Source organism: Saccostrea cucullata, unplaced genomic scaffold (assembly GCF_032062105.1).
Source record: "Saccostrea cucullata isolate Sc308-1 unplaced genomic scaffold, CSIRO_AGI_Scuc_v1 ctg5457, whole genome shotgun sequence".
NCBI lineage: Eukaryota > Metazoa > Mollusca > Bivalvia > Ostreida > Ostreidae > Saccostrea > Saccostrea cuccullata.
The window spans coordinates 28,059-52,165 of record NW_026933225.1 but is presented as its reverse complement, the minus strand read 5'-3'; the positions used below and the strand labels follow the sequence as shown (position 1 = coordinate 52,165).

The following is a 24,107-nucleotide window of genomic DNA, read 5'->3' as shown; positions in this document are numbered from 1 at the left end:
ATAATAAGTTACGTTCACAATAAGTCAAAAAGTTCCAATTAAGAGCCTAAATTCCTTCCCGAATGTTTGTCCCCTCCCTCCGAAAAACTTCTTTGAAAACTAGATTAGCAAACTAATTGGGAGAATACATGTCCCCCCCCCCCCCCCCCCCCCCCCCCTGCTTAATGTAAACAGTCGATTTGTAGCGGTGTTGTTGGGTCCCGGGGCATAGAGGGGTGGTAACAGGACACTTTAAAAGGAGGCAGGGCCAAAAGGAGTTTCGGTATAAAAATTTCATTACAAAATCATCTTGAGAAATTGCTCGAAAATGAAAGTTTTACATACAGGGAAAATGTATAAATCGATGAACTTAAACTTTGGAGTTTTGACCTCAAAATCAAAAGGGGTCTTCCGCAGGCAAGAGGAAGTTGTGATATGAAATTAAATTTTATTGCTAATGCTCAAAGTCTTCTCAAGATATCGCACAGAAACAAGGTGTGACAGACAGAAGTACAGACGGACTGATGGACTGACGAACAAAGAGACAAAAAAAATCCCTACCTTTAGTATAAGCCGGGGACAAGACACGATTGAAATGAAAAATTTACTCACAGACTGGTTACAGTGTATCAGTATTCAGCTTTTAGTACATTTATTATATTAAAGAAGTGATATTTGAAATGCAATTATAGAGAAAAGAGAAAATAAATTAAAAAGTATAAAACCTTCAATTAAACATATATTTGTTATTCAAAATGTTTATTGTAATAAACATTATATCATGCGAAACAAGGAAATTAAATCAAACATTTAAGTCAACAAATCTGAGAACGGAAATGACTAGCCATTTTTATCTAAATTACATGAATAAGCGACAGAGTATACATTCAATTCTACTCTGCATGTCATTAAAAATGGAAATCATGTAGACTATCCCTCAGTTTAAGAAGATACATCACTCGAAAGGTAAGAGTTGAGAAATGTGTTTATTATTAGATAAAATTAGATGTATCTGAAATGTGTTTCACGATTTTTTAATTTATATTTTTCTGATGGTTCACAGGTCCATATTTGCTCTGCTTCTGCTTTTTGATTGAATGGAGTTTTTAGCTTGAATCCTGTTCGTTATAACCATACATTTCCTTTCATTTAACAGATACATTAGTTACTTCAATTTTGATTGTTGACATTGTAATGTAAGATTCATATCAGCTTCTTATCTCAAAATTAAAAACTACAGAATCAATTTACTTTAAAACAAATAGACTAGTGTAAAAGTTAAACAAAAACGCAATATTTCTGCCGTAACCATGCTTCTGTTTGGTTTTAAATGGCGGAGAGAATTCAGGGAGAAACAAAACTTAAGGTCAAACGCAACGTAGTTTGAACATTATTGGGTTCTCCACTAGAGTTTAAGAGTTCTGCTAAAAGAAAGACTTGTGAGCAGCATTTTTAATGCCTAAATATTGTTTTATACCCCTCTTCATAAACACTTTTTGATGAAAAAAAATCTGGAATTCGTGTTACGTCATTTTTGTACATTTTTATTTGAATGATGCAAAAATTTTCAAAATCTGATAGCTCTTCAAAACCTCTGGTAATGCATGTTGATTTTTTGTCTAAGAATATGTAATGGTATTATAAGTTAAAATATAGAATATCATGAAAGATCATCAGTAGGCAAGGTACCTTGCGTATGCCCTTAAGTGAGGAACCAGATGAGCCATTCTGAAACGATTACTTAAAAACTGACGAATGAAATTAACAGCTTTCTAAAGCCATACATTTATGCAGAGAAATGACTTTTATTTACAGTACACAATGCTACTGGAAGAAAATCACAATAGATTCACTAATATATTCTAATTATGATATTGAAACGGTGGAAATATCCCATCATAAAAAATTCAAAAAATATATATATAAGAAATTCCAATATATACCTTATCCCACTGGCAATGTATTCACCCGGTTTGCTTAGTGGTTAGAAAGTCTGCTCTAGTGGTGGAGTAAGAGTAGATTCTTACGTCGTTGGTTCCACTCCCACTGTAGGACCTAAAGACCATTTTGATGAGACCGTATAAGGTATTGCTTCGTAGTACCTGCTAACATGAAAAAAATCCCTTACTGATCAAAGGCAGTAAGTGCCGACTTTAGGTCAAAAATTGCAGCTCTCCACTGGTAAGTGGTGGCGTGTCCATATGAGTGATAATTATCGAGAGTTATATTAAATAGCAAGCAAATTAGCAACAATATTATATACATTTCTATGTAAATCCAAAATTCTTACTTGAAAATATCCATCAAGCATTATGCTTATTAAAATATATGTGCATAAATAATTCAAAGAAAACCTCCCTGCAAATGATGTGCATAATGACATGTTCAGCTTCAGTTAAATATAATACATGTGTTGATCAGACATATCAGCTGAACAGAGGACATGAGGATGTTTATATGAATATATAATTCAAGACGCCTATCTTTTATTCCGAGGTTGAAATTGTAGCATACATAGATTTGCTTGGGAGAAAGTTACCTTTACAAAAGTGACTTAATCACTTTTGAAATAAATTAATTTGAGTTTTAACGTTTGTTGGATTACTTTTAAGTTTTCAGAATAAAAAAGTATCCTCTGTCCTATATAAGTGGCAGTAAGAGAAAAACGATGAAACATGCCAGATTTAAGGAATAAGACAGTTATTCCTTATATTTACATGCTTTGATTTCGCCAATCCACGTGCTCCAAGACCTGCTTCTGTCTAGTTGTTTGTCCCGCCCTGCACGTGGTTTTTTTTGAACCGCGCCAAAACATTCACGAGGAAATAAATTACATTTACATTTGGTAATTTTATCTCGGACAAAGACATTGGAAATGTAAATATACAAGAATAGTTACGTAACATAAACCCACTTGAACATGGGTATTTCGAGGAAAGGATGTGGAGTTAGGTGAATTACGAATGACCATTACTGTTATTGCTTAGGGTCATTATTGTAATTATTTCTAGATTTGCAGACAATTTTAAATTATTTTGGTTCAAAGTTACAAGAACTGTTTCTGATTTTTATAAAAATGCATTTCACACTTAATTTTGATGACTGTAATTTTTCATAGAAAAAAAATTTATCAAGGCATAAAATAGAAATACGTTGATTAAAAAATTTGGTGTTTATTTTTAGTACACTTAGAACGATTATTTATGGGTTAAAGTAATGAAATAACCATCCTCATTATAAAAATAACTGTCTGTGTGTTAATCCTATATTTCCAGATACCAGTGGGATAGATTAAAGGTTTTATCGTTTGTGTCATTTAATGTTCTTAAAATTATACATTGCACACACACCAGAGAAGATAGTTAAGTGTTTTCTATTCCAATTTATTTTTTCTCTATTTTTATCCTTCCTCCTTCCTGCCTTAATCATTCCACGAATCTTGAAACATGAAAACTCCCAGCTCGACCCGTCTTTTAACTATTTTAAATTGATACTAGAAATTAACACATTTAGACATAATTTACTTTTTTTTTAATTTGGCAAGACCATTCATTACATTCATGGAAATAACAGTGAAAGTACGGATTTTTACAATCAGTGGGTTTCTTAATCGCCTCAAAGTGTCCAAACTCTGGATACTAGGATCTTCCTATAAATAATCTAACACACAACAAATTAGGTAGATGTCATAAATTTAATCTTTCACGCTGGAAATGTGTTATTTCTAAAGAGCTAATCTGAAAACTCCATGTTTTGAAAATGGCACAAAAGACTTTTTTTTAAATTAAGCATGGTCATGTTATTGATCTAAAACTTTCTAAAACTTATCTAATGACAAATTTTCATGAGAAAGAAATCTTTTATTATGGACTTTGTAATTTTTTTTAACAATAAACATTTATCACCTGCATATAACCTAAAGTTGACTTTTCGAAAACTTTGCTCCAATAATCCGAGAAAATGTAAGGTTACTCTAATGTTGAATGATGTTTTTCATAAATAAATAGTTCCGCCATTATTATGCATAAAGAACTGCAGAAAGAAAAGTCCTTTTAAGCCGATCACGACAAGAAGCATACAGTAGCTGTGACACATAAACAAAGGGGTTTACTTTAGACAATAAGACAGAAAGACAAAACGACAGACAGACTGACGTTTACGGACCGAAATAATATACCCATTTCTGAGTGAAAGCGGGGACAATGAATAATTTATTTGATTTTTTTTTCTTACAGACCGGTAACAGCGTATCAATAAAATAAATAGTAAATAAATAGTGACCCCCTGGACACAGACTCAACTGAGCTTTTTCATTGATCATACATACTGGTAGTTCGACACATACATGGGTTCATTGTCCTTACCCAGATTTAAGAAAAAGTATATTTAGAGGGAAACAACTACGTGTGCAATGTGAAAATGTGTACATGGATGACACAGTTTAATTCTTTTTTATTTTGATTGTATGACAAAATGTCAAACTGCCGAGAACATGTTTATATTTTTTCTTGCTCATTTTAAAGAACTATCAATGATTTAGTCAGGTACAATATTTACATGTACATGTAATATGGTATGCTAAGATGATTTGAGGCACATGATTGACACTGTGTTTTTCTACTGTAATCCAACGCAAAATTACAAAGATTTAATCTTTAAACACCATCAAGAAATGATGCAAGAATATACCGTTTCTTACTGAATTACATTCAATGTACTGTAAGTGGCAATAGGTTAAATGCATGATTTAATAATAAATAAGCTATCGGTATATTCATTTATTTAAGTGTAAAAATAAAGAAACAAGAGGCCCATGGGCCTTATATGTCACCTGAGCATTATGCAACAACATTCCAGTGATTGAATTTGATTCATGTTTTAAGCCAGATGCTATGGCATTCACAATTTTGAAAGAGGCACCATTGATCATCAAAATTATACACTTAGCAATTGCTTAGTTTGGTTACTTAATACACATTGGCAGGGTAGGGGAACAAAAAATGCATTTCAACTAATCAGTAATATTCAGCTATAATCAGTAGTACCCCTACCACACATGAACCCCAGGGGCCCGTTTCATCAAAAGTCATAGATTTAAGCCTTAACTTAGGCATAATTCCGGGGCTTACGCCAAAATTTAGTCGGGCATAATTTGCGTTTCACCAAGTGGCGTAAGTCTAGTCGTAAAATATACGCTTAGTCGCAGGACTAAGTCCTTGACAACGCAGCATTGCGCAGGCGCTAAAACATAAACATTGTCCACTGTGTTAAAACATATAGTGTAATATTGTAGCACATCAAATTACAGAATAACATAAATTATAGATTAATGATTACCTGCACTGATTGATACATGCACGGATTAATAGAGTAATGTAGGAGATATATGCATCTTATAAGAAATCGATTTTCGTTTTTTAAAAAACTTCAATAATAAAAGTCATAGATTGAAAGTAAGAAAATGATCGTACATGTGTATATATTTCTGTATAAAGGTAATTCATTTATTTTGGAATTTTACAGCCCCCCTTTCCGAAATTAAAACAAATTAATGCCTTCGCCTTTAATAATAAATTTGAAAATTTAATTCGACTCTACTGAAAAATACTAATGATTAAGTTTGAGACAGTATTTTTAACATTTTTTTAAAATTATATATTTTTATAAGAAATGTATACTTGCAAGCAAAAATAATGTATAAAAAGTTTTCATATGTACCCATATTGAGTCAAGAAATAAATACTACACATCTACTACTAAGGTTCACGTAAGACAATCCTTTCTAAGTCTATTAAATTTTTGTCAATTCAAATGATTCATTATAATATTATTGTTTATCAAAATGGCACAAAGCTTCATAAAACAATTTCGAATACTAGTACTAGATTGCAGGTTCATACAGTTATAGACAAAGATTCTTTACTATCTAGAGCTTAAAATTGATGAACCGTTTTTCAAGTACGCAGAGAGAGACAGAGAGGGAGATTCCAAAAAAAACTACTACAAAGGTATTTTTACATAAATTCTCTGCTTGTATGATCCCTGTCTTTAAAAATAGTCTACAGTTAGTCTTTATTTTGTTTTTCATTAAAATGTAAGTTATGCAGGAAATTTAAAAAATGTATACTGTTATCCTATAATGTGCTTTATATGCGCTCAGATTATCTCATAGGATGTAAGATTTACTCTTTCAGACAAAATCATGAAAAAATAAAGATAGATGTCTTCTGCATCAATATTTGTCTGGAAAAAAAAAATAAGGAATAATTAATTTCTTGAACTTAACTGTGTAATTATCATCGTGTTACATCGATATAATAAAAGTAATATTTTCCCCATTTAAAAATCTCTTATTGTCCATGAGACTCCCTCAGGGTTGCGTTTTAGATTCACTGGGGACTTCACTTGCCCAGATACCTAGAAAAATAATTACCTTCGCCTCTATTTCTGTACATAAAATGTTGAATATTCTGCAAATTCGAGAGGTTATGAACTCTCTCTTCGATCCCCTCGGGATCCACACATGTGGACGAGGAGTAATTAAGAAAGACTCTTCGAACATGGTAATAAAAAATCCTACAGTTGTATATTTTAATTTATGATCTATTATTTTTTCTGTAATTTAAATGTAGAAAATTACCAGAAAAAGGATGATTGTGCTTTTGAAACCAATGGTTTTTTTTTTCCAAAAAAAAATATTTTGGGGAAAAGATTTTTTAAAATCAAAATAGACAATTCTAATGAATCTCCCGCCTCGTTTAGGAATATAATGGCAGTGTCCATGTTTTACTATGTAAAACCTAAAATAAGAGTCCGATTAAAAAGTAAGTTAATTTACAATGACAATATTTAATAAAGATTCTGTGAAATTTCATTCAGTGGTAAGAGAGGAGTTGTGGATAAGAGATGGGCACCCAAAAGCGCAACAGACGGACATAAAGCGGGGGTATAATTATAGTTATAAGTGTAGTCACTATACTCGATTTACAACATCTTATACATACAATACAACACTCAAATGTGTGTGTGAATGCTTTGTCAAAAACGTTAGAAATGGTGGTTGAAATCTCTAATAAGACAATCTTTTCTTCTGAGAAGAATTCTATTAAAATATGAAGTACGTTATTAGGTTACTTCAATCAACCAAAAAGGTTATAACAGCCCCCCCCCCCCCACTTCACGGAATGTATAATTAAAAAATGCTATCTTTGTATTTTAAAGACTTCTTAGAACCGTACTTTTTCTTTAAAACTCGTTTAATTGTTTTAAAATCAGTAAAATTGCTTAATTTTAACTTTAAGCCCGTACTTACGCCTACCCTTGAGTAGACGTAAAAGTTTGGCCTAAATTTAGTCAGGCGTAACGATACACTCTTTAATGAAACGCAAATTTTCGTGCTAGTCCCGACTTTACGCCGGTGTAGCGCTACGACTGGGCGTACGACCTTTGATGAAACGGGCCCCAGACCCTTAGGCCTAAACCCACACATTGCACAATTTTTGAAAATGCATCCTTGCTTTTCAAAAATATTTGATTAATACCAATGAGCAGATTTCATACCATTCTTTTTTAGCATAAGTACAGAACCCCCCCCCCCCCCATGGTTCCCCTGACCATGGGGCCTTGAAATTCCCAATTCTAAAGGCCCTTGCTCATCATAAGTATATAGGTAGTTTATCTGCTTAATACCCAGGAACAGGAAAGAAAATTTTCAAAAATTTAATATCTTTTCACTATATAATCAATATAGCCCCACCCTAACACCAGAACCCCTGACCCTGGGGCCATAAAATTCACAATTTTGGCAAAGGCACCCTTGCTCATTATAACTTTGCACTTCGTTAGTTTAGTTGATACCTAGGAGCAGAGAAGAAGCTTTTCAAAGAATTCATGTATTTTCACTACATAATCAATAGAGTCCCGCCTTTACACCAGAACCCCTGACCCAGGGGCCATAAAATTCACAATTTTGTAAAGGCACTCTTGCTTATCATAACTTTGCACTTAGTTAGTTTATTTAATACCTAGGAGCAGAGAAGAAGATTTTCAAAGAATTCATGTATTTTCACTATATAATCAATAGAGCTCCACCTTAACACCAGAAACCCTGACCCTGGGGCCATAAAATTCACAATTTTGGTAAAGGCACTCTAGCTCATCATATCTATGCACTTAGTTAGTTTATTTAATACCTAGGAGCAGAGGAGAAGATTTTCAAAGAATTCATGTATTTTCATTATATAATCAATAGAGCCCCGCTCTAACTCCAGAACCCCTGACCCTGGGGCCATAAAATTTACAATTTTGGTAAAGGCACTATTGCTCATCATAACTTTGAACTAAGTTAGTTTATTTAATGCCCAGGAGCAAAGAAGAAGATTTTCAAAGAAATATTGCTTTTTCACTATATACTTTTTTAGCCCCGCTTTAGCACTAGAACCCCTGACCCTAGGGCCATGAATTTCACAATTTTGGTAGAGGACTCATTGCTGATTACAATCATGCAAACGGTTTGACTGCTTGATGTCCAGGAGTAAAGACGAAGATTTTTAAAGATTGCATTAATTTGAGTGGTTTTGGCAACACCCCTAAGGCCCCAGGGGGTGGGGACCATAAAATTCACATCTTTTGTTTCCCTTCACCCATAGATGCTTTGTGCCAAATTTGGTTGAAATTGGTTCAGTGGTTTCAGAGAAGAAGCTGAACATGTTTAAATGTTAACACAAGACGGACAACGGACAAAAACGGATAGCAATAGGTCACCTGAGTTTACTCAGGTGACCTAAAAAGTCTAAGACCTTTGATTTTATAGGCATGTAATTGTTATTAAATTTATTTATTGCGTTCGACATGATATACTATACAAGGAAATAAACCCCAACTTTTAAGAGCAACAAAAGTGTAACTGAAACGACCAGCCGTTTTATGTCGAAAATACTTGAATAAGCGGCGGAGTATACATTCAATTCTAGTCTGTATATATAGAGCATTTTGCAACAGAAATCATGTAGCCATTTCTCTATCTTTTAGAATATGTATTACTGTGAGGCTGCCTCTGGGGACGCGACGCCTATCTTAACATTTATTATCTAACAATGGAAACAGTACATATCAACATGCACTAGTCTAAAACATAAAATAACAGAGATCCGAACTTGTTTTTCTTACTTTATTACTGTTCTGTTGCTAACAAACCATTATATGCATGTATCAATATTGCAAAAGCTTTTAGTACATTATTTTTTTTACGAACTTATGTTTTTAATGCAAGCATAAACTGAATAGGCTCATGGGCGTCGAAAGGAAATTGAACGTTGGGGAGGGGAAGGCTAAACCATCAAAAAAGGTAAACCCGAATTTCAAATGCCTATACTATGTCTATCTTTGTAAAAAAGTGGCGAAGTCCCCCCGCCCCCCATCGGATACGACGCCTATGAGACTATCAAGGTAAGTAGACTAAAACGTTCGAGAAAACATTACATTGTAGCTCAAAATACATTCATTGCTATCAAAATGATATCATACGAAACAAAGAGGGGAACCTAATTTATTAGTCAACAAGACCATAACAGAAACGACCAATAATTTTTTGTCGAAATCACTTGAATAGCAGCGGAGTATACATTATTTTCTAGTCTGTATAGCATTTAAAAAAATAAAAATCATTTAGCCCTTCCCCTCTGTTTTAGGAAATGTATTACTGGGAAAGTAAGGCTTGAGAGAATGTATTTATGAATGCTCTAATTGAATAGAATATACAGCTGTACATGTGTACATGTGTAATATGTTCAGTAGATGGATTTTATTTCACGAGTAGGAAAGGATTTTTTAAATCAATATTTTAAGAAATACAAAACATGAGAAAATGTATTTAATAAAATGTTTTTCAAGTAAATCAATTCCATATTTAAATTCAAACTTTTGATTTTTTTTATATTCTTATTTTAGTTTCTCTTTTTATGTGCCTGGGTCAATAGAACCATGGCGTATATTTGATTTGTCCTGTACTTTTTTTCTGTTTGTCTGCAAACTTAACATGCGCCATACCTTTGGAACCTTGAAAGATAGAGACTTCATATTTGACATCCATACTCCACTAATTAAGATTTTAATAAATGACACCAAGGTCAATGATCCTGTGAGCTTGGCTGTGACCTATATGCTAACAATATTTTTTGTCTTCAATCTTTAATCTTCTCGAGAATTTTGAAACCATGAAATAAAGAGACTTTGTATTTAGTTCGGTAATTACGCTTTTTCAAATGACACAAATGCAATGACCTTGTGACCTAGACTGTGACATTTATGAAAAATTAAGCTTTTTTGGACCTTTACCATAAATTAAGAACCATGAATTATAAAGACTATATTTTTGGTATGCGTACTCTACTAATTAGGTTCTTTCTGAGTTTCAAATATTACAAAAGGTAATGAACTTGTGACCTTGACTGTGACCTGTATGCTAAAAATGGAATTTTTTTTCGAAATTTGTTCCTGTCGGGCGCATAGTGTACACAAACACATCTTGTTCTATTTTTAAAAAGGCCAAACAGTATTTTACAACACCTTTTGAGAAGAGAAAAATATTTTTCTCATCATGACAAATTTCACTTTCATTCAGTAGTTAATTAAATACATGTTAAATTATTTCACTGTTTAAAATTTTATGAAAGATTCATAATAGCTTCATATTTCACAACAAGTCAAAGAGAAAAGATTTCTACATAAATGTTTTATCCATAATTTGGTTTATTAATAAAACTGATTTTTTACACTATTGAAAGAAAAAAAATGTTTTATCCATAATTTGGTTTATTAATAAAACTGATTTTTTACACTATTGAAAGAAAAAAATGTGAACTTAAAATTGAAATTAAAGAAAAATAATCTGTCACTTTTTTGAAAAGCTCTTCTTTCAATGACTAATTCGGAAAAGCGTCTTTTAGAAAAACTTTGCAATGAGAATGATCCACGGAAGTATTGTGCATACGTATATTACATGTAGAGCTTCAGTGAAATCTGCTATTACAAGTATTACTATTATTGATTACACAGATCAGCTGAACATATTACATTAGGATGCTGATTAATCATAAAATTATAGTTGTATATTTTTCGTCAGTTAGAGGTTTATATCATAGCATATTTCATATTTTCTTTCAAGAACGTTCCATTCAACAATATGATATAGTTAATGAATAAAAGTAAATTTTCGCCCAGTTTTATTTTTACCCCTTTAGCCCTATCCTCATTAATGCAAATTAAAATGGGGGCGAAACAAAGAAATCAATAGTATAATTTCTTATGCAAAACTATGACTTGGCGAAAGTTGTCGAATTTGTTTTAACGTTTTCAGACTGCAAATAGTATACCCTGTCCTATATTTGGTAACAACAGTATTTTATGCCAATACGAGAAAGGTGGTCAGTCCCATTTAACAAAATAAGAAGGTTCACGTAGTATAATTTTGACACCTGTACTCTGGTGTTTCAAAGAGTGAGGGAGGGGAGGTACGAAATGACAAGGACTTTTATTGTTTTGGCATCATTGTGACCGTTTCTAGATATCCAAACAGTTTTTAAAGAACATGGTAGTAAGTAAAACAAAAGTACTTGATTTTTATGAATGTATTTTAAGGTGAATTTTTAATCAATGTTAATGATTAAAATCTTTTTTAACGAAAAATATTGAGCAATGCATTAAATAGAAATGTGTTTGTTTTAGAATTATGAGTATTTCTTTCAGTATACTTAGAGACATTTTCTATGTCTTAGAATGATGAAGTATCCATCCAAATAATAAAAATTGAAGAGATACTCAAACATTTCCGGATGTATGTCAGAGAGATTGAAGGGCTCATTGTTTGCATGAAAACATATGTTTTTAAAATGACATACGTGTTCCTCGCATTCACTTCACCCCAGAGAATGTACTCGAAAAAATCGTACTTATTTTGCATTCCCACTTAGTTTTTCATTGTTTTATCCTTCCTTCTTTATAAGCTAATCATTTAAAATATCCTAAAACATCAACAATTACCTGATCCAATCCACCGGTATTTTTCGCATCTTTTAATTGATCTTACATTTTATAAAAATTATATATTGAATATGTGTTTAATTTGTTTTTTTCCCTTTTTTGTTAATTTGGCCGGATAATTAATTACCATAAGAAAATGAATAATGAAAAAAAAACTCCAAGGATTCCTTTTATCAGTGGATTTCTGAGTCATCTTAAATGTTTAAAGTGCCCAAAGTATGTATACTAGGGTTGTAACATAAGTAATGTGACACACATCCTGATGCAGAAACAGTAAATGTTTTGTCACAGTTGAGAACGTTTATTAAAGAACTTAACATGAATCACTGAAAATAGCATGCCTTGTAATGGAATTACAAAAAAATCATTTTTAAATTTAGCACGGTCAAGCCACTGAGCTAAAACATTTTAAAAAAACTTAATCTTATGACACAGTCGATGAGTTAAACTCTTTCAATTATTTTTGTATCATTATAGTTACAAACTTAATTATCGCTTGCGTGTAATTTAAATTTAACATTTTGTAACTTTGTTCATTTTTTTTGGCCAATACAATCTATGTTAAGCAAAATTTTGAATAACATATTTCAGAAAATAAATAAATCGGCCTTTATTTTCATACAGAAATGTACAAGGAGCATGGTAAATTTATTGCGCACAAAACAATGCGCTGTTTTCGATCTTTTATCGTATGATGATCCTATATATCCCGTAGAGACTTTTTCTCTTCCAAGATATCGCTACTGTTTCCATTTTGAAAAAAAGATTCAACAAATTCCAAAATAACATACATGTAGTACATGTCTATATATAATAATAGTATTTAATGATTCTGATAATACGTTTAATGTTCGCAATTAGCCTTTTTATGCCCCCGTAAACGAAGTTTCGGTGGTTTATATTTTTGTTGTGTCCGTCCCTCTGTCTGTCGATCTGTCTGTATGTCTGTTTGTTGATTTAGTGGAGCTATGACTTTCATATTTAACTTTTGTATTCCTTGTGACAAAAACTTTCTTTGGGTACAACTAAATTTGACCTTTGGACCTTGACCTTGCAGTTTGACTCATTTTTACAAAAAAGATCTCAACTTTTCTTTGGTCATATCTTTTGAACGTTATATACGAAGACTTTTATATTAATTTCACATATTTTTTATTTGTGAAAGACCTTTCAATTAGTACCAACAACTTTGACCTGATGACCTTGACCTTGGAGATTTCCGTAATATAAAAAACATTAACCTTGTCCATATCTCTTGAACGGTAAGGGCTAGGACTTTCATACTTCATATATGTAATCCTTGTGAAAAGTCGCTTCAAAGAATACCAAGAACTTTGACCCTTTGACCTTCACTTTGGAGTTTAACCTTGGCCATACTTTGCGAAGAGTAAGAACTAGGACTTTATTACTTCACATATTTAATCCTTGTAAAAAGACCTAACATTTGACATCAGGAACATTGACCCGTCGGCCCTCTCCTTGGAATTGGGTCCACTTTTACACATAATATCCTAAATTTTTTTAGTCCTAATTTTTAAACGGTAAATACTAGGATTTTTATATTTTTGATATTAATTATACGTTGCATTTGAAACCAATTATTTTATCCTCTGAAGATTTCAGTACTTAAAAAACTTTAACATTGACAATGACTTTTGAACGGCAAGGTCAAGAGGTTCCATACTCCACAAATGTTATCTTTCTGACAATACCTTACATTCAATATCATCAACTTTCAACTTTTACCTTGACCTTGGGGTTTCACCTACTTTTTACTAACTTTAACCTTGGCCACCACTTTTGAACGGTAAGGGCCAGCGCTTTCATACTTCCAATATGTAATATTTGTAACAAGGCCTTTCTTTAGAAACGAACAATCTTGACCCTTCGACCTTGACCCTGGATATTCTCCTACTTTAAAAACGTTAATCTTGGTCACAACCTCTGAACAGCTGGTGCTATGGTTTTATATTTCACATTTGTATTTCTTGTGAAAAAGGCTTACTTTAACCACCAGAATATTTTTTCTTCAAAAAACGCCAAGGACACTGCTTTTATATATAAATAAAAAACACATATTATGGCCATTAATTTCTTTATTTAAAGGTTAGCATAAATATCTTACAGGCTGAGATATTCCTATAATTCAACAAGTACAAAGGCTGGCAAATAAACTGACGATGAACTGGAGAGCGATTCTTTATGTTCTGCTGTTTTATTTTGCTTCTGAAGTAAGTTTATATTTACTGTCGTAAATAAGCTTTTATGTCACATTGATTTTTAAGGTGTTCTATTGCTGTCTTTTTTTTTCGTTCCTGGCCATATGATGAGCTAAGTACGATTATTTTAATTCATTTGCATTTTTTTCTCCGCTTTGGATGGTCCATTTATATGAATATTTTTTGTGAATATCATTAAAAGAGAAAACAACTATGTTTCAGACTTTTTTTCAATCCGTTCTTGTTAAAATGAGAGTAACCAACAAGATTCATATAAGATATGAGCAAAACGTTTCTACTGTTAAGAAATATAAAAGTGTTATCAGTTATAAAACACAAGTCTCCTAGGCAACGATTCAGAATCCAGGGTGTAATAAAGTTTTTTTTAATATGTTGAATTTTTTATCTTTTGGGATCCTTCCTGCTCTGTTATCAAAATCAAGCAGAGTCGCGCAGTGATTAGAGCGTCTGCTCTAGAGTCGCGACTTGAGGAGCTGTTTCTTACGTCACAGGTTCAAATTCCACTATGGGACGTAGAGAACTCTCCTTCGGATGAGGCTGTTTAAACCGAGGTCCCGTGTTGCAGAAGGCTGGCTCGAAAAAGGCCCTCACTGCCCAATGGCCTTAAGTGCTGAATAATGGACAAAAGAACTTTATTCGGTAATAACCAATATTTGCCCCCCAAATCAAACTTTGATGGAGATATATTTAATTAAGTTCTTAAACAGGGGAGTATATGCTGACTTCAAAACACTGAATATTTTCATAAGTAATGACGCCATATGTATGTAATGACGTCACACACATGACGTAAATTTCAGTTTTTAATAAATTATACAGAAAAATGTACATATTTCGTCGATATTTTGAGTAAAAGTCACCGAGCGCATGTGTGTTCAGGATCAATATTTTGATATAATGTGTAGAATGATAATATCAATGAAATATGTCAATATTGTTCCTGAACAAACTTGCGCTCTATAAATTTAAAAGCTAAAATTGTTGAAATTTTGTCCATTTTGTCCTCTTTCTGAAAAAAGGATATAAAATCGGACTAGTTTGTGACGTCATAAAAACAAAAAATTGCGAATACACTGCTTTGACACAATAATATTTTGTGTTAATCTATATATTTCTCATACAATTTATTGAATTCAGCACATTTCAGGAAGTTTTCAAAATTTGACTTTTGTGGGGGCAAATATATGCAATATACCGCATATAGTTCTTTGCAGTTTTCCACCGGCAATTGCATGGTGGCGTCTCTCTACATGTGTGAAAAAGAGGGACCTTAAACAACATGCATACAAACACACAGTATCAAGCAGATGAACTGTTGCTAGTTATAATGAGAAGTTAACCTCATATTTGTGAAATCCACCACCGCCCCGGGGTTGAGAATTCTGTTCGACGATAGTGCAGAGTTGGTCATATCTATAAAATGTGAGCATTTTCCCTGTTGAATTTTTATATCATGTTCAGGGAATTCTAACAGAGAATTTTTGGTATAATTGAAATTAGTAATAAACTTCTAATTTACGTTCTTCGCTGTACCTTTGTGAGTCATCATGAAGCCTGAGCGAAGCATGGAAACGAAAACCACAAAAAAAAGTTATGGACCATTTACGAAATTGAGACAGTATAGCTAGAGTTTTGCATAAAATTACATATACATGTAATGCAGTATTTTCTACTTCTTGACATTTAAGTGATAGGATTTTTGCAATGTAATAAATGTAAGAGGCATGGTACTTATCAACTGATTTTTTTTATGTGAAGTCCAAATAAAACCATGCAATACCGATATTGTATGGCTGAGTTCGTCGTTGCGAGTGGAAGTAAGGTGTCACGGCATATCTATTGTTTATAAGCAAGATGATTTCGACACTTGATATGCAGGTCCCTAAAAAGCAGATTTCACTTTGCCATTGAGGGGGTCCAAGCCATACATTTTCAGTTTGGGGGAGTTCAACCCAAAAACTTCTTATAAAAGGGCACTAGACATAATCATTCCGGGGTCACAAGCAAATAATATTGATGTTTTTTTTAAGTATTTTATATATCTGAAAAATAAATGAATGGAGATGGGAGCGATCCTCCCGGTCCGTGCGGTATCTATTTATGTAATTGTACGTATTTTCTTGAATCACTGTTTATTTTGTAACTATACAAATATCAATCTTACAGGTGATACCACAGTACCGTTTTCCTGTTCATGAAGTCGATTCCTGTCCCAAAAACCGATCAGAGTGGAACACAGCTGGAGCCCGACTTAACTGTTCTTATGATGAAAACAACACACTACAGTACCTATGCATTCCAAACGAATACATAACAACTCTTCTTGAGTTTTGTTATGACAGAACAATAGAATTTGGCGAAAAAGGTTTACACTACTATCATCTCTAACAGTTACTATGATTCAATTTGTAGTTATGAAATAGGAATGCCATTTCTTTATAGTAATTGTAATGCCAGAGAAATGCATAGATAAGTTTGAACAGAATAGCTTCATTTGATCAAATTGAAGGAATCCGTGTTTATCTTAAAGTATTCTAAAATATGTGGACACTATTTAGAATACTTTACCCAAGCTTTTAGTCGACAAAAACGGAATGCTAGAATGTACCAGATGCTGAAATCAAATATTTTGTTCTATTAAAATAACCATATTATACTTTATCTTAACTAAAAAAAATCATATCTTATTATTTGATTGATTGATTGATGTTTTACGCGGAATCGGCAATATTTCAGCCTGAATCGGCAGAAAATATGCAAGAGTAAACGTAAATACATAATTTTAGAGAGAAAACTTCGGACAAAGTTTCGATTTTCATTATTTTTAAAACTATTTTTTCTTCTTATTTCATTCGTAAAGTTAAAGTCGCATAGTCCGATTCTAATCGCTAAAAAATATATTCGTTTTTCTTTTTGAGAAATAAGTGTCCATAAATGTTTTCAACTTTTGTCAAATTATATCCCCAAAATCTTTTTCCTTTTAATAGATATCAAAATTCAAAAGTTAGAAAAATAATTTTTGTTATTTCATACAAAAAATAATCCTTTGTTGATATTGCGTGAAATCACCTTCGAAAAATTAAATTTATCGCTTATATGTATAATTCATGAAGAACAAACCCGAGCATTTTTTTTTAACATTAAAGTACTTATCCTGAACACGGGCAATATTTTAGCCTTCGTTAATAAACTTCCTTTAAAGAAAAAGGGAAAAAAAAAATAATAATAAATAAAAAACTTGAAATATCTGATTTTCCTTTATTCTTTAAACATGCATATTTATTCCTATGGATTATACTCAATTAATTTTGTGATTTTTAAAAATATATCATGACTTAGGCTTTTAAAAAAATACTCGGGTTTAAAAAAATAACGGTCATTGAGAATAGAATGAAATTAATTATTATTTATAAAGCACATTTTACAACAACTCTTCTATTTCTTCACTTAGGGCAGTTATGTTAGTTTAAGAGTTGTTGTAAAATGTGCTTTATAAATAATAATTAATTTCATTACAACATGTATTGGTAACAATCCTCTGTTAAAACTAATGTCTAAATAACTGTATCTCACTTCTATTCTCAATGACCGTGTAGTGTAGGGCAGCGCCGCGAGAATTCCATCGGCATCGAAAGCAAGTTTTTTAACTTGCCTAGATAGCCGAGTGGTCTAGCTCTCTGTTCCTGCACTGCTAGGAGACAGATTCCGAAGGTCGAGAGTTCAACCCCGGGCTGGGGCGGAAGTGGGTATCCATGTAAAAGTGAATTTCCTTGTGCTTTCTATATTAATATTTCTTCACTTAGGGCAGTTATGTTAGTTTAAGAGTTGTTGTAAAATGTGCTATATATATATATATATATATATATATATATATATATATAATTTCAAAACAAAATGAAGAATCGGTACAGTTTTTGGTATATTTAAAAGTAAAAATCCAAAAATATCACAAAACATTTACTGCTTTGTTTTGTGATATTTTTGGATTTTTACTTTTAAATATATATATATATAGGAACCTAAAGGACATGGTAGTAAGAACCAGACTGGACAACCCATTACCTAACGGGGGCTTTAAAACTTGCTCTGACAGAAGATGTCTTCTTTGTAAGCACAGCACTGACACAGACAGTTTTAACAGCCCTGTTACAGGCCGCAGCTACAGAATACTAGGGAATTTGTCCTGTCATACTGACAACTGCATTTATCTCATCATTTGCAAAGTTTGCTCCAAACAGTATATTGGTGAAACAGGAGATCTCCGCAGGAGAGTCAATAACCACCGTTCGACCATTAGGACCAAAAAACTCAATGAACCCGTTGGGGAACATTTCAACCTTGACGGTCACAAATGGGAGGACATGACAGTAGTAGTGATTGACCATAACCCAAGATGGACAGACGCTCAGAGAAAAAGCAAAGAAAAGTTCTGGATGCACAGATTAAAGTCATTCCGCCCCAATGGTATTAACAAACTGAATGACTTCACCAGAATGAACGTAAACTAGACCCGATACCTGATGATACCAAACAAGATTATTCTCTCAATTTAGTGTAAACTCTACTGTTAATTTGAGTTTCCAACTCTCGAACAACCCACATAACTAGGTATTGCTTACGCCTTTGTTAATTAATTATTAATCAATTTTTACCGATAATTAGTCCTAAAACATTTCAAATTAAAATTTATAATTGATCATAATTCATATGTTAAAATGCCCCTTCTATAATATTATTATTATTTTTCTTTATTCTTTATCAAGTATAGTTACGCTATTTTGAGAGAATGAAACAATGTACGATTTACTGATTGTCGTTATTAATTAGCATAATTAATTCGTTCAATTATGTTAATCGCACTTCACCCGAGTATACCCGATAGACCGGACGCATTTCATAGCGGTCCGGATTCTTTTTTTAATAGTGTTCTTAAAAATTTCCAAATCATGTAACTAAGTATGTAAATATATAGTGTTTAGTAGTTTAGTAGTAGTGCTAGTTGTTTTTTGTTTCTCTTTTTCTTTGTTCTCATGACTTTTTAACTTTTTTCTTTGTCCTGAGGAAGGGACAGGGCGTCCCGAAAATTTGACATTTTTTATTGTTCGTGTCGTTGGTCATTTTTAGTGCTTTATATAAATTTTCATCCGTGACCTTGTATCTACTTGGTAGATCCGACATTTAGGATATACAGTGTTGTTGGTTTTTTAGTGCTTTATATATATATATATATATATATATATATATATATATATATATATATATATATATATATATATATATATATATAGACTGTTTCTTGTGTCTGATACGAAAAGGTATACTATACTTTTTAACAGGAAATTGTCTCCTTCTGTATCCCCCTGGAAATCCTATACAAGTTAGCTGCACGACGTTTAGAGTTGGATGTCCTGATCAAGACTATCTTAGCAGTGATATATTTAATTGTAAGTAGCGACGTCGACATGACAAGTGTTTTTTTTTTTTAATGGAAAACATTTTCTGTGGATGTTATTAATGATTTCATTTTAGTTATTGTGACTTATGAAAAGTATGGCAGCACTTAAGCTATGAGAGTTGGATCCCGATGTTTTGTGCAAAATAAAATTCCAAAATTCATTAAATTTATGTTTTAAAGGTATTGTGACATGACCTGGCGAGTTTTCCTTTGAAGTCAAGCATACTGTAACTGCGATACAGAACAATTTTTGTGGGCGTTTATTATGCAAATGAGCAAAAACTGTACTGTTTCAGCGAAAAACCGACGGTACAGTACGGTTTATTTTTAGCCATGACAGGAAGCTGTATCTCTATACATTCAATTAGCATGATACATGTACATGTAGCACTGTTAGTATTTACTCGAAATTTGAGGTGAATTAAAAATAAAATTTTACAACGTAAATTTAATGTTTAAGAAAGAGGGAATTGTGCAGTTCACAAATAATTATTTCGAACACCCCCCCCCCTTCAAAAAAATTAGTGGAAAATCGTATTTCGTGGGGTTAGATTTATATCCAACCAAGACTATATGTGCTTGATATCGTTAGTTGTTGATAATTTAAATAGCGTATGTATACAAGTTTACAAAATATCAAAGCGAAAAAGAAAAAAAAAATCAAGGAGGGTGGGATGGGGGGGGGGGGGGACACCAGTGATTACTCAGATCCCATTTCCATTTGGTTACACTACATTTTATTAAAAACATGAAATTAAATATGGATAGGACCCCTTCCTTTCATCTGTTTATTTCAGTTTTGTATATGACGACCGGAGGAGGACATTGTCGGACATTTCTCTCAGATTACGTTCTCGCCGAAGCATTTTGTTTCAAAAATATTCCTGTACGATTCTCATTTATCAAAATGTTTTGCATTAATTAAGTCGAGGCTTAAATTAAAAAAAAATGTCAGCAAGAGCTGAATAGAGAAAAAAGCTCTAAATAATAAAATCTAAATTTAATTTTTCGGAAAACAAATTATATTATGCATCCCCGAAATAATTTTTTGAATTGATAAATACCTGCACGTCCACCTCACTCGGCATTTCAGTTACGAATGCTTAAAATGGAATACTAAATCAGCTTTCTGCAAAGTCATCTGATTGGTTGAACGATATGTACCCAAATACGCATGTAAATTAGTGAGGTCATAAAAAAGGTCATGTCACAAGTCATTTAGAATACTCGTTTCCTACTGTAACAGAGATACAGGGCGGGGCCCTGCTCGAGCTATCGCTCTCGCCTCAAGCCCCGCCCTGTATCTCTGATACAGTTGGAAACTCGTCCTCTAAATAATACTTAAACAATGTCCAAAGAGCAGGTTTTGGAATATTATATTACATGAAATTTTAATATTGCCGAGCGACACTTGCTTTTTAGACAGGGGTCTAACAGTTATGTCACATTTCTATTGTTTTCCATATGCTTACTAGTTTTTAACGACATTATTTACATAGAGCTGCAACTCGGCCATTGGTCTCATTTGCACAGAATATGTATTTCAATTTAAACTTATACATATCCAAAGGACAATGTTGGCCAAGTTGCGGCTCATATCTAATTTTAAAATAAAATGTCTTCAAACTAAGGTCGAGATACATGTAGCTACTAAATCAACCATTCACCGAGCATCAACGATTGATATAAGGAATCACTGTCTAGTTTTGAGAGTATGCCAGGGCATCAACAATAGTGGGAAACCTGGGATAATTTGTATGCGTATTAGGCCTCCTTAGCTGCTGACCTATCGACCTGCCTAATTTACATTCCGGCAGAATTATCAAGAAATAAATTACCCCAACTTTTAAACAGTTTTCACAGAGAAAAAAAATAAAAATGGAAATATATTATGATCACCTTACTCAATTGACATTCTGCTGTTCGATACGCTAACGCTTTCATGGATTATTTCATTGTATTTAAGTTTTTGTTGTGACAGTATCTATCGTACTTCCAACTTATGACTGTGGGAGATTTTTGCGCATTTAATGGGGTTTGAAAATAATATGTCTGTTATTAAACTTTATACTTTTCATTCGGAGTGTTTTGAAAGAATTCTGGGGACAGTGTATTTAGTATGTACACGTGTAAGCTTATGTTTCCTCTGTAGTATGGTCTGCAGGCGAGACATCTACCGCATCCCTAAACATAAGTATAATTTATTAATTGTGCACCATAAATTCAACATTATATCTCTCTTCTTCATTTAAATTCGTAGTGCGATAAAAATCATATGTGCCAATGTTTACATTCAACACTAAGGCTGTTTAAAATTAAAACTACAGCGCTATGACAAAAGTATTCGCGATTTTTTAAAAATGGCGACGTCAACAATATACACTTCGTTTGTTCAAAGGGGAATAACTTTTGAACGAGGCCGATTTATCCAGTGAAATTTTCAGAGAGTTATCTTTCGCAAGTTAGTGACGTAGTTTATCAATTTCCGTCGTCTGCATTCTTGTAAAATCGTAAACAAACATATCATTCACCATGGGCCGAAAATTTAAAGAATTGACGATGTACGAAAATTGATCGTTGAAATGAAGTTAGAATGTAAAAAGAGGTGTGAAATTGAAAATTTATTAGAAATATCGGAATCAACAATCAGATCAATCTGGAAAAAAATATTTATACACGGGGGAGATAAACAAAGCGAAAAGAAAAGGACGTCCTTGCAAGATGTCGCAACGGGATCGGAACTGGCTTGTTCGTCATACAAAAATGAACAGGGAACGTGTTTTAAGTGACATTACGAATGATTTAAACAGAAGTAGGAATGCAAAGATCATATACATCCACGGACAGTGCAGAGACATTTTACATGAACATGATGTGAAGAGACGAGTGGTAAGAAAAAAGATGGCTGTGTCAAAGGTCAACAGAAAAAAGCGTATGTCTTGGTGTCTCGAGAAGAGAAAACGTTCCTTCCCCAATGCATGTGTCCTCCGCGACAGAGAAGGGTGTCTATTATGGTGTTGGGTTGCATTACATATTACGGAGTAGGAACCCTTTGCCTTGTCAACGGTACCATAAATGCAGAAAAATATATTGCAATTCTAGAAAACAATTTATGACCTGTAATTGTTCGGCATTTTAGCAACAAACAGTACCGCTTTCAAGATGATAATGCCCCCGCACATAGACCCATATTACGAGGGACTACAAACTGGAAAATAACATTCCAACTATTGTGTGGCCGGCGCAGTCCCCGGACATCAATATTATTGAAAACTTGTGACTGTGGATTAAACGAACTCTACAAAATCGGCAACAAAACGTAACGACCCCCGAAGAGCTCTTCGCCGACGTTTCGGACATATGGACTTCCTTTGATCAGAACTGCATAAGAACTCTGTACCATTCCATACCACGCCGTTTACTAGCTGTCATTATAACTAAGGGACACCTCACAAAATATTAGGTAAGTTAAAATGATATTTAATTATATATTTAAGATGTTACTTGAAGCGCGTCCTTGTTTACGGACGCCATTTTGAAAAATCGCGAATACTTTTGTCATAGCGCTGTACATGTATGTTTAACGACACCCGCGCGCGTAGGTTTATGAGAAATTCTTCTTTGAAAAAAACCAAACAATTCGGAATTCCCTATGTCTGTTCCGGTTTGGTTCTACCATAAGCGACTGAATTCTGCTTCCCGTAGTGACTGAAAATGTGCTTTGAAGCTGCAGTTAAGACAGTTGGTGTCTTATTAAAGAAAACTAGTGTATTAAAGAGTTTGGGACCATAAATGTAAGTAAAAAATAGATGATTTTATGATTGAAGTTAATTACAAAGTCTAGTTTGTTGGTTTTTTGTCAGTACTCGAATCACATGTTCAGACTGACAGTGACAGACTCTCAGATTCTATTGGCTGAACCTCTCATTGCATTTTGGAGAGAATCGAAAAACTTTTTTACTGAGTGGAAAGTGTGTAAAAAACCAAGATTTATATACAGTGAAAAGCATCATTCAAATCTTATTTAATATGTTTCATATTAAAAATATTTCTGTAAAATTCGAAAAGAACAGTAATGAGTAAAGTAAATGATTTCTTCATAATTCATGTACCTACAAATAGCTACAATTTTTGGAGGAATAATACTTGTCATAACCATTTGAGCAGAGCAAAGCTTACCATTCAAGTGAAGGAGAGTAAGAAAAGTGGTTGGGGTATTCCAAGACGTGAAGAATTTTGTCTTTTGTATGGAATTCAATGTATTAAAGATAATCTAACAGCTATCAGTATGGTCCAAATATTAGTATTCACACTTTCCATACTTAACGCTAGTAGATCTAGTACTAAGAAATAAATACGACATAATTAAATTTGAAATATATTTCAAAATGAAC

At 32.9% G+C, this 24,107-nt stretch overlaps 1 protein-coding gene across 2 annotated transcripts; it reads left to right on the top strand.

Annotated features, from left to right (window-relative positions):
- The first annotated feature begins 850 nt into the window (after positions 1-850).
- LOC134237741 (uncharacterized) lies at positions 851-19,747 on the top strand. 2 transcript variants are annotated; one of them, XM_062719890.1, is made up of 4 exons: positions 851-945; positions 14,146-14,249; positions 16,425-16,623; positions 19,595-19,747. In XM_062719890.1, the coding sequence occupies exons 2-4, from the start codon at positions 14,199-14,201 to the stop codon at positions 19,708-19,710; spliced, it is 366 nt and encodes a 121-aa protein (XP_062575874.1). In that variant the 5' UTR covers positions 851-945; positions 14,146-14,198; the 3' UTR covers positions 19,711-19,747. The 2 variants fall into 2 exon arrangements, with proteins under 2 accessions (XP_062575874.1, XP_062575875.1); XM_062719891.1 differs by lacking the exon at positions 851-945 and adding an exon at positions 9,672-9,687.
- Positions 19,748-24,107: the final 4,360 nt, after the last annotated feature.